Source organism: Ursus americanus, chromosome X (assembly GCF_024610735.1).
Source record: "Ursus americanus isolate L20-20 chromosome X, mUrsAme1.1.p, whole genome shotgun sequence".
In the NCBI taxonomy this organism is placed as follows: Eukaryota; Metazoa; Chordata; class Mammalia; order Carnivora; family Ursidae; genus Ursus; species Ursus americanus.
The window spans coordinates 19,175,424-19,190,572 of record NC_142164.1 but is presented as its reverse complement, the minus strand read 5'-3'; the positions used below and the strand labels follow the sequence as shown (position 1 = coordinate 19,190,572).

General features: G+C 42.0%; 1 protein-coding gene across 1 annotated transcript; it reads left to right on the top strand.

Annotated features, from left to right (window-relative positions):
• The first annotated feature begins 729 nt into the window (after positions 1–729).
• Positions 730–1,692, top strand: LOC123780195 (olfactory receptor 11A1-like). Its single transcript, XM_045778984.2, has one exon. The coding sequence runs from the start codon at positions 730–732 to the stop codon at positions 1,690–1,692; it is 963 nt and encodes a 320-aa protein (XP_045634940.2).
• The last annotated feature ends 13,457 nt before the right edge of the window (positions 1,693–15,149 follow it).

Sequence of the window (15,149 nt, the reverse complement as noted above, 5' to 3'; positions counted from 1 at the left end):
TCCATTCAGATACGTGCACATGAGTCTAACCAACAGTTTCAAATGGCAGCTACTGGGCTTTCTTCCCAGTAGCCTAAAATCCAGTCTTTTATGTGGCAAGATTAAAAAGTGAGAAATCTTTATTCTGTTTTAAAATGTAAACCTGTTTTTTCAGAATCTGCTCTCTCCAGAAACTACCATTCTGCAATTTCATGGATGTTACTATCAAACAAGCATGGATGGCCCAATACCATCAATGGAATGATTCTTTGCCTCAGTCCTGGCATTTCAGCTCCCATTTCATGCTCTGGTAAAGAGGGTCATAAATATTACTTGTTATCTGGCCTGTCATTTCTTTGAATTGTCAACATTGAGTAAAGATTTTCCTTGGGAATTTCTTCTGTCCAAAATGGCACCAAGGGTGCCAATCATGGGCTCTACACACCTCCTTTAAATGTGAATTTGGGGGTCTTGACCTGCTACCAGTACAGTTGTGTTCTGGATTGTTCCCTAAAGGATGGGGTAGATTTCCACTGAGCCATTCCTTCTACCATTTAGTCTCATCTATTCCACCCCTTATGAAATGACAGGTTCAGTTGATTTCTATAAAATAGCTTTTCTGCAGGCAAATTTAACTGGCTACCATGAGAACAATCCCCAGGAAATGCCCTCATCAGTGCAGAGCTCTAACAACTGATAGAAATGGACCATGTAGGGAATCTTAGTGGCTGAGGGATCTGATATAACAGGATGGAGAAACTGACACTTCCTTGGGAACTTCTGACTTCTGTGGAGCCAGGAAATACCACTATGACGGTGACTGAGTTCATCATCCTAGGGTTTGGAGACCTCAAGGGATTGGGTCCCTTGCTCTTCCTGGTGTTTGGCATTGTCTACCTAGCCACCATATCTGGGAATCTCCTCCTCATGGTTCTGGTGAGCACTCAGCGGGGACTCCAGACACCAATGTACTTTCTGGCAAACCTCTCATGCCTAGAGGTCTGTTATACATCCAACATTGTGCCCAGGATGCTGGTGGACTTGTTGAGAAAGAACAGAGTGATCTCCATGGCAGGCTGTGTTATGCAGCTTTACTTCTTTGGGGCTCTGGGCAGCACTGAATGCTATCTTCTGGCAGTGATGTCATATGACCGCTATCTGGCTGTCTGCCGGCCCTTGCACTATCCAACACTGATGCATGGAACCATATGTGTGGGGCTAGTAATTGGTTCGTGGTTTAGTGGCTTCACAGTGGCAGCTGCATTCCAAGCTGCTATGGTAACCAGTTTGACCTTCTGTGGTAGCAATGAGATTGACCATTTCTTCTGTGACTTAAAACCTCTGCAGAAACTCTCCTGCTCAGATCCACAACTGGTCAACTTAGTCTGCATGAGTCTGACAGTGCTGGTGACTTTGGCCCCCTTTGGACTAACCCTAGCCTCCTACTGGAAGATTCTTGCCATGGTCTTGCATATACCTTCCATGACTGGTAGGCAGAAGGCATTCTCTACGAGTTCTTCTCATCTAGTAGTTGTGACCTTGTTCTATGGGACCTTGATCCTGGTCTATGCTGTGCCCTTGGCTGGTCAAGTGCCAGCTCTCAACAAAACCTTCTCCTTGCTCTATACGGTTGTCACTCCCATGTGTAACCCCCTTATCTACAGCCTCAAAAACAAAGATGTCAAGGAGGCACTGTGGAAGCTGAGGATTTGATCCTACAATGACGAGTTCCATTCAATTGACAAAAATGGTGGCAGTCTGAAGGTCAAGGCACTGTCTGTCCTCATCCTCAGGGAACTCTCAGCCTGATTAGGAAAGCATAGGATAGATTATAATATTTATGAGGTAAAATATTGGTTAATCCCCCAAATAATCTATTTAGCTGCTTTGGGGAAAGAGTTAGTAGATTTGTCTTGGTGTCCTTGAAATTATCTAGTTTTCCTTGAACATATTTGTACTTAGAGGGGAGGAGCACCTCCTAAGAGGGGAACTATTCTGGGATAAAAAATAAATAGTTGCTGCATATAATCCCCCCAAAAGCTCAATCATGAAAGTAGGTATTGGCAAGTGTGTTTTAGTTGTCTTCAATTTCGTGTGTGTGTGTGTGTGTGTGTGTGTGTGTGTGTGTGTGTGTGTGTTTTATAAATGAGACTGGAAGATTTGGGGTTGAAGGAGGAGTGATAACTGTGCTATCCCCATAAGATTAAAAAAAGATAAAGGTGGGATCTAATAAAATATATGGGAACCCACTAGAAGACTAGTTTTAGAGATATGTGCATTATACACAATTTGTTAGGCATGTGGATTGCCTCAAGGCACTCTTTTCTAAGTTGAATTTTCTCTACCATTTACGGCTACCCACTGTGTTTTCATTTTGTTCTTTCTGTTCTCCTCCCAGGTCCTCCTTCTGCTATGTACCTGAGTTTGCCTTGCTGGCCTCACTTGTGCTTTTGTTTCTTTTTTTTGTATCTTTTGCCAGCTACTTAACATTATCAACTGGTATATTCAAGTGACACTTTAAGAGAGAGGGAGATCAAAAAGATTCTGCTGTGATAAGGGAGAGAATACACGTATTTGTTTATTGAATAAAAAATATTTATTGAATATTTATTGAATGAAAAATATTTGTTGAAAAATATTTATTGAGAGCCTGATATTATCCAGGCATCGATTATGGTAGGTGTTAGGAATAGAATAGTGAACAATATAGATACAGCTTCTGACCTCAACGATATTACAGCCTTGGCGACTTTGGTGTTCAAATGGCTCAGCATTTATGTTTTTCACATTATAGACTATGTAGTTCTTGAGAGCACTGTCTATAAAGAGAATCTCTGTATATAAAATCCCAATATTCTTATTTACCCTAATTTTAAGAGTAATTATATAATTAATAGAAAACAACCTAATGTAAAGACCTAACAAAGCATTTAGTAGGACATAGGAACAAACAAAAATGCTCAAAATGTCCCTTGCTTAGTTAGATAAATTTGCCCCATTTTTTCCTTTAAGACCCAACTCAAGTTCTACCTTCTCTCTCCCTGACTGTCCTGTTCATGTCATTTCTTCCCCTGAAAAATTATTTCCCTTCATTTGACAAGTAGCATTCACTGCTCTCTATGTTTTATGTATATGCCCTATCTTTCTAGTGAGGTTATAAATCCTTCAAGGACAGAGAAAGAAAGTCCTTTCTAGCTGTACACTCAAGTACCCAGCATAGTGCACTACACGCAGCAGACCCATCTTCAGAGGATAAAATCTGAGCTCTTCAGCATAGAAATCAAGGTCTTCCATGACCCTGTTTCTGCCTCCTTCCCTAGTCTCTTCTCCCACCAGACTCCATCTCAGTTTACCATATCACACCTGTGCATCATTACTCATTCCCTTTGCCTGGAAGATCCTGCCCATATTTGTTTTTCACGTAGGTAATGCCCCTTCATCTTTTTCATGCATTATCATCCTCAATAGTAAGACTTCCCCGATCATTTTCTCCCATCCAACACATTGAGTGAAGGGATACTGCCCTGTGTCTCCAAGGACTCATAGTGGACCTATGTTAAAGCAGTAATCACATTATCTGGTGGTTTGCCACCACATCTTCAGTGCCTAGAAGAATGCTTGGAATAGGAGACACCCAAGGAATACTTGCTGGGTGACTAGCTGAATGTTATATGTCTTCCTTCCCTAGTAGATTATTATTATTTCAAGTACCACATATGTATTGATGATTCCTCCATAATTTGATGCTATGACAAATGCTGTGAAGGAAAATCAGTCTGCTGGGAAGGAATATAACAAGGATAACGAATTTGGATTGGGTTGGAAGTATCAGAAAAGACTTCTCTGAAAATATGGCATTTGAACAGAGACCAGAAAGATGAGTAAGAATAAGACAGGCAAAGATCAGTTATGTGGTGGGGTAGGAGAGGGGAGGATTTCAAAAGAGAGATTAGCCCACAGCAGGGTCCTGCAGTGGTAAAGACCTTGAAGTGTTTGGGATCAGAGAAAAGGCTAGTGTGGTTAAAGTGTGGTGACCAAGGGGAAGAATGTGGTAGGTGGGGCTGGGAGGTAGGCAGACCAGATAATACAAGGTTTCACTGGATTTCATCGTAAGTAAGATTGGAACTCTTTGAAGGCTTTTTAGGAAAGTGACGTGATCCATTTTATGCTTTAAAATCACTCTGGCTGATATGTACAGAATGACTTTTAATTCTAGGGGCTAATCAACATTAAGAAGCCAATTACGGCACTATTACAATATTACACGGTGAGAAATGATGGTAGTGTGGAGTAGTTGCAGAGATGGGGAGAAATGAATTGAGCTCTATATATTCAAAGGTAGAAATGATAGGGTTTGGTGATGAAGTATAGAGGAAGGCATCAGTAATAACTCTCAGGTTACTTGTTTGTGAGTTGAATATGTGGTTGGGTCACTCACTGGGATGGGAAAGCCCTGAAATAGCTCCACATTTGGGGAAGAAGAGAAATGATGAGATCCGTTTTGTATGAGAGTATTCTGATATAGCAGTGGGTGTTAACTAGGAGTTAAATATATTGGTCTGAAACTCAGAAGAGATATCTGGGCTAGAAATATGAATTTAGAATCCATCAGCATGTAGATGGCATTTAAAAGCCTGGAAATGGGTGAAATCTTGTAGAGAAGCAGTTTAGAAGAAGAGAACTCAGAATGGAGCTCTGGGAATTCCACCATGTAGAGGAAGAATAACCAGTAAATAAGACTGAGGAGCGATAGAGAGATAGGAGGAAATCCATACATCCAAGTAGAGGGAAGAGAAATTCTTTTTTTGAGGAAAGAATTGTTTAGGGAGGAAAGGCTGGTAAACTGTACTAAAGGCTGCTGAGAGGAAGAGCAAGCTGAGGACAGAGAAGAGTCCATTGTATCTGATAACATGGAGGATACTGATGACCTTACTAACAGAACTTTTGGTAGAGCGATGGGTGCAGAAGCCACACTGGAGTGAGATACAGGAGTGAATAAAAAGTGTAGATAACACTATGTACAGATAATTTTTTGGAGAAGCCTGTCTCTGAAAAGAAATAGATTTGGTGAGAGTTGGAACAGAGCTTAAGGGGAGATGTTTGTTCTTACAATGTGAAAGAATATAAAATATTTGAATACCATTAAGAAGAAGAATTGATTAGAAAGAGAGAAGTTGAAGATGCAGGAGACCAGGGGGATACAGCATTTTATGGCCCCTGCAAAGGTTGGAAGGTCCAAGGTCCACAGCCCATGTGAAGGGAGTGACCTCTGATCAAAGAAATGACACTTATACTCTGACAAATACGTATGGAATACCTACTGTGTGCTTGATTTTGTTTCAAGTACTAGAGTTACAACAATGAAGAAAGCATCATTTCTGTCTTCACAGAGCTTGCAGTTCGATGAAAAAGACATACAAGTAAACAGACAATTATAATCAGGTTGATTAATACTCTGATAATTACAGGGTCATATGTTAGTCCTGGGAAGAGTCATTGTTATGGGCTGAATTTTGTCGCCAAAAAAAAGATATATTTTGGAGTCCTAATGCCCAGTACCTCAGCATGTGACCTTATTTGGATAGGGTCTTTACAGGGGTAACCAAGTTAAAATGAGGTCATTAAGGTAGGTTCCAATTTAATATGACTGGCGTCCTTATAAAAAGGGGAAATTCAGACACAAAGACACACACGGGAACAATGCCATGTGAAGATGGAGGCAGAGATTGGAATGCTATGTCTGCAAACCAAGACACACCAAAGATTGCCAGCAAACCACCAGAAGCTAGGAGAGAGACATGGGACAGATTCTCCCTTGCTGCCCTCAGAAGAAATCAATGCTGACTTGATCCTGGACTTCTGGCCTCCAGAATTTTAAGGAAGTAAACTTTTGTTGTTTAGACCACTCAGTTTGTGGTACTTTGTTATGGCAGCCCTAGCAAACTCATCCAAACCAGTCTGAGGGAGGGGGTTTGGTCAGTTTAAGGGAAGACTGCCAAGTGGAGGTGTTATTTCAGCCAAGTCAAGACAAATAACAGGATTGCATGGGTGGTGCCTGGGGAGACCATTTTAGGCAAAGCAGTCATCACCTGCAGTGGTTTGGAAGTGAAAGAGAGTATACATGTCCAAACGATTGCAAGTAATCCAGTGTGGCTGCATATAGACTGTGTGGGCATGGTGGCAACAACTGAGACCTGAGAAGCTGGAGCCAGTTCATGGAGGGCCTCTATTCCTGGCCATGGAATTTGGATTTTATCCTGAAGCCAAGTGATTGGCCTTTAAATACTCATTCCCCTCCCTACTATTCACCGGCCTAATGCCATTTTTTCCAGGAAGCCTTCTCTTACAACTACTGTGGAACTTTTCACACACAAATATGAAAAAGAACTTCCTTCTTATGTCTTCAAATATGCAGTTGAGCTCCTTGAGAGAAGGGGCTATGTCCTGTTTACCAAGATACATGCACAGTGCCGGGCAAGTGCTTGGTATATAGTAGTCTCTCAATAAATGGCTATCTGGTGTGTTCCTAGGAAGCATTGGGACTTCCTTGTTCTCTTTGGAGTGATATTCAGCACACTCCATATTTTGCCTTTCCTCCTCTCTTCCTCCTTCCTGTCACTGATGACCCAGCCACTTCCACCCTTGGCTCTCATTTCACTTCTCCACTTGGGTTTCTTTTTGATCAAGGACTCTGGGAGCTCCCAGTATGCTTCCTCCCACCCAAAATTGGCAGTCCCCACATCGGGCAGCCTCTCATGCCTTTAGGTTCCCACTGTCTCCAAGGGATCCTGGTTTATACTGTGCAAAATCCTGCAGTCCAACCTTGTCACCTAGCTTCTTGCCCCTGGTTCTGCCAGCCCTAGTGCTTAACTTAGCCTAAGCAGGGTCATTAGGTTGGTTTCAAGGAAGTAGTTCTGGCCAGAATGGACCAAAGAACAGGTGGCAACTTTGGCAAGAGGATGCAGTTGAGGCTACAGGATGCAATGGCATTGCTGGCTCAACAGGTGGGCAGGGTCAGATAATCTGAGCAATCTCCAACTAGGCCAAACTTGACCCATGGGATCCCCACTGAAAAAGGCAAACTAGGGCACCAGAACAGGAAATTAGAAAGAATGATAGTCAAGGCAAGATGCTGAGCAGAAACTATGTGCACTAGATTGAACTCATTTAAAAAGTACATACCCCCATTCCTACATGCACAAATACACCCCAACTTGAGGTAGCATGTGCATGCGCGTGTGTGCGCGCACACACACACACACACACACACACACACCCCACAGACACAAAATGCTGACACAGGGACCGATGCCCACACTGGAAGAACTTGGTGTGACCTGGTTTGGTTGGCAAATACTGTAACACCTGATGTGTTTGCAGTTGGCAGGGAAAGAGGTACTCTTCACAAGTGCACGTCCCAAATAATAGAAATATCCCTTGAAGGGAACAAGGTCTTTTTCATTGTAATCGTTTCAAACAGATAGCTTTCTTTCTTCTTATACCAATTGAATCTGATACAATTTAACTTTTTCTGGATGACTCCAAGCCATCTTTATGGACACTCATTACTGGGGGCTGGGCTGAGACATAGGGTGTTATCAGGAGCAATGCTGAAGCGTATTGGTCTCTATCCCTCCACTAAACGGCCCCAGCATTAAGGTCCCTATTTACACAGACACTCATATTACCCATATACTTAGGTATGAATATATACACACACCATATTTCATATAAGTGTCTATATAAGATACATACATAAGTCATATTATACAGATACAGTATAGTTACTTGTAATCAACCTATTACCTACTTGCAGCAAGGTTTGTAAGTGGCTCCTGTTCTTATAGCCAATAACTTGCTTCTTTCCTCACTTTCCTTCCTTTTTTGCACGCTAATTGTTGGGATTAAGGAGTTAGCGCCTCATTCACTGCAGAGTTGATGGTTTTAATTGGTCGCACCTGTCTTAGTTGAAGAAGGCATTTTAACTATAAAGAATTTCACTGGGAGATAGGCTCAGGGGGAGTTATTAAAAGCAAGTGCAAAACAGCTCCTTGGAAGGCCATTATTTTGCATTTCCCCCTGCCCCCACCCCCACATGTTTATTACTGGTAACAAGGTGAGAGAAAATGCCCTGACTTCATTAGAAACCTGGAAAAATAATTTTCTTTATCAATATCTTCCTTTCTTGCTAGGGCACATTTTGTCTGGAATGTGGTGTGGCAAAACGGCCAACCCCAAGTATCATTTTTGTCTAAAGGGCAGTGTTAATAAACTCTCTGGAGCTTCAGGACTCATCCCTGGAGAACAATCCCGTCCTCCCCACCCCTCACCCCCCACATACCTGCAGCAAAACAGCCACCTCATTAGCTCAACGTTGTAAATAACTCAAATAACTCAGACCCCGCCTAGGCTGGTGGTAATCACAAGTGTGCCACTTCAGGGAGGGGAGAGAAACAGTTTCAGACTGTTTCACCAGCATCTGTTTTACTTACATACAAACAATGTGCTCACCACAAACCCTATCTGTTTATTGAAACCAGCCTGGCAGAACCTAGTGTGACATGCCTTGGTTGGCAGATACCTTAACATCTGATCCGTTTGGCATTGGCCAGGAAGGAAATGTTTGCAAGCGCATGTCCCAAATAATAGAAACATCTTTGCACGAGCCAAGTCCTTTTCATTGTAATTGTTTCAAATAGATAGGTCTCTGTCTTTTCATGCCAAGTGAACCTGACATAATTTGCCCTTTTCAGGTTGATTACAGCCATCTTTATAGACACTAATCGTTGAGTTGGGCTGGGATGTAAGGGGTGTCCTTAGGAGCTATGTTGAGGTGGATCAGACTGTTTAATCATCCAATAAATGGCCCCAGGCTGTCCAGTTTTTTAGAACTATCCCGTCTCCTTTCCAAAGTCTTTGCTTTCTGATAATGTTGTTTATGCCTTCAGTAGCCCTTTGACATTTTCTATTCTACTCTGGAGTCAGAAACCAAGCAAAGTTACAATTGTGTATAAAGTAAGATTGAGAGCCTTAAGAGTTTTTCTATAAGTACTCTGCATGAGTTTTGGTGTATAGATTTTATATCATCTCTTCTGCCTGCTCTAAGATTTTTAAAGGTTAAGCCTTAGTTTTTTAGCTCTGAGAGTACTAGAAAATTATGGTTTCCAGGAAGGGAACTTTCAGATAAGTGATGTATCATCACAGTTGGGATTAATACCCAAAAAGTAAACCTCACAAAAAGAAAGGATGTGTTTGGTAAATTAATACCTTAAGCAGAATCATAAGGGCAATTAATGCAAGTTTCATTTACATGTGAAACTTGACTATACTTCTCTGGATCCCATTAAGTGATCTATTCCATAATACAATTCACTGTACATATTTGGAAGGAACAATAGCAAAGAATAATACCTCAATCAATCCGGTGACAAGAAAGTTCATTTGCATAAAGTCAGCCTGGTACATAGACACATAGAGAATTCATGGAAGCTCTCAGTCCTTGGGTAGTCATAGTAGCAGCTGAAAAAAAGACAGAACCAAGGCCATGATAGCAGGGAAAGTTAAAGGTCCAGGGTGTCTTTAGCTTAAGAATAACTGCTGGGGGTCTTATCTCAGAAAGACAGAAATATGTCCACAAGCCTGAGTCACAGCCTTTTCTTGTACCATGACTGGAATGGGATATGTTTCTGAAATTAGTCTGTGAAGGAAATTTCTTTTTTTTTTAAGAGAGAGGAAGAGAGAGAGCAGGGGTGGAAGGGCAGAGGGAGAGGGAGAGAGAGAATCTTAAGCAGGCTCCATGCTCAGTGCAGAGCCCAACAGGGGGCTCGATCTCACAGCCCTGAGATCATGACCTGAGCTGAAATCAAGAGTCAGCCACTTAAATGATTGAGCCAGCCAGGTGCCCCTGTGAAGGAAATGTCTAAACAAGAAGAGTCAATATTAGTGGAGCTATTACTTTATAGGTTTGAAAGATATTCTGGGTTTTTACTAAGTCAGACTAGCCTTCCCACCAATTAATAGCAGGTAGCTATGTGCCGGTATCATGTTAAGTTTTTTTGCATGTGTTATTTCATCTAGGCCTCATGAACTTTGCAGGTGGATGTCAGTTCCATTGTGTAAATAAGGAAACAGCAGTTTTGTGAAAGTGATTCACGGGACCAAGTTAGTGAGCGGTCAAATTCGGTTTCAAACCCAGTTCTAACACCACTGCCTGCTATCTTAACCACTACCACATGCTGTAGATCCTTAAGAGATGGGATCAGACAAATACTGTAGGGTACTGTAACAGGTATATGTCAGTAACTAGGCTGAGACTCATGTCAAGGGGCCCTTCCAAACCCTACTTATCTTCCTCCAAACCCACAAGGCAATGACCTTCATTTAGTCCTGGTTAGGATGATGATTACAGAATGCATGAAAGAGAAAGGACAATATAAGTGTCCTAATTTCTTAAACAATTGTTCTTGAGGCCATGTCTATACAACCCAAAGAGAAGTTGTTACTCAACATTTGGAACTGTGACCAAGGTCTGACTGGCAACATGTTTTAACTTTCAGGAGCAAAATCGGCAACATCAACCAATCAGTCTTGAACTAGCTAGCATCAGCAGTGCAGTGCATGCCACTTTCATGTCACTGAAAAAAATGAGTGGTTATTGTTAAGAGCAAAGGATCAATGTCAAATATTATGTGAAATGAATTTTGCAAGTGAGATACTTTATGTGTTAAGAGATACTTATGAGGAGCCGAATAATATAGAGAGCAAGAATTGGGAGTACCAGGAAAGGTTTAGGAACAGTGTCCTTGATGATGCATGAATTGGTCATCTCATCATTCACAGGATTGATGGAAATATTGAAAAGGTCAGAGTTTGCTTCATTAAATGGCTTAATACCTTGCAACTGTGAGAATGATGGCTGAAGAATCCAATTTGGAGGAAGAAGCTAACTTGTTCTGGAAGAAACCCTAAACACAAGCAAAGTTTCTGAAAAGAAGTCAATGCATTTTGAGTGATGAATGAAAATAGGAAGGACTTGACATTTGTTTTGAACTTTCAAGGGAAACTTGACAAAACAAGGTGTTCTCAAGCAGAATAGTAACCAGGGTGGAAAATGGGTTTTCTAATATGACCGAGAAACAAATGATAGAATCTTCAGAGGCAAACTGTAGCATGCCATAGACCCTAAGATGGGTGCAGAATCCGACTATGGATGAGGATAATGGACTCGTATTGTTCTGCTAGCAATGATACTATCCATGTAGAATTCACTTCTCAAAGGAAGTCAATCAGGCTAATAAGATAAAAATACTAAAGCACTGGAGGAATTCTGTGATTGGCTTTTTCTTTTTCTTTTTTAAAAATTTTATATTTATTTGTCAGAGAGAGAGCACAAGCAGGGGGAGCAGCAGGCAGAGGCAGAAGCAGGCTCCCCGCTGAGCCAGGAGCCTGATGTGGGACTCAATCCCAGGACCGCAGGATCATGACCTGAGCTGAAGGCAGATGCTCAACCAACTGAGCCACCCAAGCATCCCTGTGATTGGCATTTTCGCCACAACAGGACCATAGTTGGTAAATCACTTTTGCAATTTTAATTGTGCTGAAGGCATTCAAAAACTCCTGTGGGAAAGACTTTTGACCATTTGTAGAATGCAAATGCATCCTCAAAAGATGAAAAAGTTAACCTCAGTTGAGGGAATTTAAAAAAATGTATCTAAGAATATAAAGTAAATACTCGAAAAGGAAGTTCCAGTGATTTTGTTTTTAGCATCAGTGGAATACCTATTTAGTTTCCCAGTGGATTTCTGTGAAGGAGATAAGTCTCATTTAGATGTATAAGTTCTGATGTGTTTGTTACACAATCCCTCCTGTTACTTTACTAGTAGTGTGAAACACAGTTTGATATCAGCTTTATTAAACTCCAATCTTGATCAGCTGGAAGAGTAGTGAGACCTGACACCGTGTCCCCACACTTTGTGTCTTCATTCATTTTTATGCCAGCAATGATCTTGCACTACAGGTGAAGCTGGACATAGAAGGTAAACTTGAGGAGCCTGTAGAGCTTGAGAAGATGAAGAAAGAAGACGTTAAAGTTTAGAAATCTTGGAGCCTCTGCCAGAATGCCCTCAGAACTCCAATTCATTTGACTGGGTTCCTGATACCTGTCTAATCCTTGGCAGTCCTCTGCTCCTAAGGTCCAGAAATCTGTCTCTAGGCCCTCTCTTGGGAGTTCTACTTTTAGGTATACTGCTCTGGAACACAATTTTTAACTTTTCTTAATTAGTATCACTGCCCTGAGAACCATCCTGCCTTCTCCCACTTCCTAGCCTGGCTCCTTTGTATAGAAATGCTAATGTGGATGGGGTTCCCATGTGGAGACAGGTACTGTAGGCAAGCTTCCTTCAGGCCAAGGCTGAAACCCATTTTGCTTCTTCTTGCCCCTGACTTACCCATTTCCAGTTTCCTCTCCCTCTCTCCTGAGCAGCCACTGAGGTACCAGCAAGCCATCTGGCCAAAACAGTGGAGGTTGAAGTATAAATTGAAGCTGGAGCTCTTCTAATCTAGTATGACAGTTTGTGCTGATCAGGTTAATGAGGATAATTTTTCTTTGGCTTGTATAGAGACACGAAAATTTAATCTGATTTGCTATTAATTACTCTGTCCAATCATTAACATAATGTTTCACTAAATAGAGGAAATCTATTCATGTTGCAGAGGCAGTGTGTCAACCAAAGCACAATAATAGAAAAGTGTTGCTTTTTATGTTCTTCAGGGAAGCTTCTGACCAACATGAGTAAGACACGCACTTTGACACATTTCTCACCAGTAGGGATCGGCTATCCTGAGTTGTACACTCTCCTCCAGCTCCCTCAGGGAATTACATACATTTGTGAAAGATGGGGAATACAGAGATACACTGTGGTTTTGGGAACAAAGTGAAATTAATTGGCCAACAAGATTAAATAACCACATCTTGAGTGAAAGCAAGATAATGCTTTATCAAATAAATGAAATGGATTTAGATGGCTCTTTTGTATTCTTTTATTAACAAATATCTATTGAACAATGATTCTGTGTTAAGCACGTGCTGGGTGCTGGGGATGTAATGTTCAAACAAGACAGACACAGATACTGCCTTTGTGAAGTTTATCATCCAGGTAAAGGATATATATTTATGTGACTGTACATCTATATCTATGATCACTCAGATAATTCAGTTACAGAGAAATTTATAATGAAGTAATGAAAAAGTTGTGGTGCCTTAAGAACAGATCATAAAGAGACTGGGTGGCACCCAAAGAATGAGCCAGATGATAAGTGGAGTGAGGAAGGGGAGAAAGCACAGCATGTGTGAAAGTTTTGAGGAGGCATGTTTGGGGAACTTAAAGAAATTCTGAGAGGAAAGAAGCTCTGAGAGCAAGAAAGCAGAAAATGATGGGGCGCCTGGGTGGCTCAGCGGTTAAGCGTCTGCCTTTGGCTCAGGGCGTGATCCCGGCATTATGGGATCGAGCCCCACGTCAGGCTCCTCCGCTATGAGCCTGCTTCTTCCTCTCCCACTCCCCCTGCTTGTGTTCCCTCTCTAGCTGGCTGTCTCTATCCTGCCGAATAAATAAATAAAAAATCTTAAAAAAAAAAAAAAGAAAGCAGAAAATGAGACTGGAGACTGGGGCAAGAGTTACATGGTTTTTTTTTTTTTTGGCAATTAAAGGGGCTCCAGGTGGGCTCCATGTCCTTGGATGTCATGACAGGTAATGTCGGTCACTTCCACGGGGCATTTGGGCTTCATCTAAGGACAATGGGAAGTCGTTGAAAGTTTCTAAGTTTAGTTAATCTCAGACTAGTAGATTTTAAAAAAAATTTCCCAATGGCCAACACATTAAATAAACTCCTGAAAAAAGAAAAAGAAAGACATGTATGCATGGAGCGGATGAAGCATTTCCACATGACATCTACATAGAAGGCTAGGCAGAACCCCTGAGAGGCTGAAAAGTAATTACACTCCTACTCTGGATCCATGTCTTAACCACAAGGAGTGTGTTCTGCAGGCTCTATTTCCTAGTTGAGGGTAATTACAAGAAGTTAAAACTAGATTAGCAACAATTAGACCCTATACAAGAGGGAGCTCTGTGGGTGGTAGGGAAGGGAGTAGGAAGAACCAGCTGGGAAAGTGTTTCCCAAACTGTTTGGCATTCCTAGACTCATATTGTAGGTAGAAGTACTTGGAGAGTTTATCTGTGCTCCTGGTGGTGCCCACCAGGAGGGTGGGCAGTTGAAATGAGGTACACACACACACACACACACACACACACACACACACACACACACACATACGCACACACACATTACGAACAGCCAATCAAGATTACCTTCTTCTCAAGCCAAAGTGCTTCATAAGCCAATAAATGGAAACAAAGAGGAAAGGAAAGTGAAGGTTCATTACAATTTGACTGAAGACGTCTTGTTTGAGCAACTACTTTTTTGCCCCACTCTGGATCTAGATACAGTGGGAGATATATGGCAAGTATATGATCTTGTCTTTAAGGAGCTTCCAAGTCTATTTGAGAGATTTGGTGCGGCTGGAACAAAAAGGGGAAAAGGAGACTGGTGAATGGTGAGCTCAAGAGGTGTCCAGAAGCCAGGCTGAGGAGCTCTGATTCCATCCCAGGGGCACAGGGGGGACCACGGAGAGTTTGTGAAAACAGGGAAAGGACAGGGCCAGGTTTGGATTTTAGAAAGATACACCTGGCCACTTTAGAGAAAGTGGAGGAGAGGGTATGGCAAGGAGCAAGGTGGGGGGGGGGGCGGGCTCAGTCAGAGCTGCCTGTGGAAAAAGCTTGGGGTATCTATGACCATAAGGTGGAAGCTGAAGAGAAGCCAGTATAGGCAGAAAAAAGTGACTTACTGGGGCGCCTGGGTGGCACAGCGGTTAAGCGCCTGCCTTCGGCTCAGGGCGTGATCCCAGGGTTCTGGGATCGAGCCCCACATCAGGCTCCTCCGCTAGGAGCCTGCCTCTTCCTCTTCCACTCCCCCTGCTTGTGTTCCCTCTCTCGCTGGCTGTCTCTATCTCTGTCAAATAAATAAATAAAATCTTAAAAAAAAAAAAGAAAAAAGTGACTTACTTCACTTTCTTCATACCAAACATTGATTGCTTTGATTCATTCAATCGACAAATA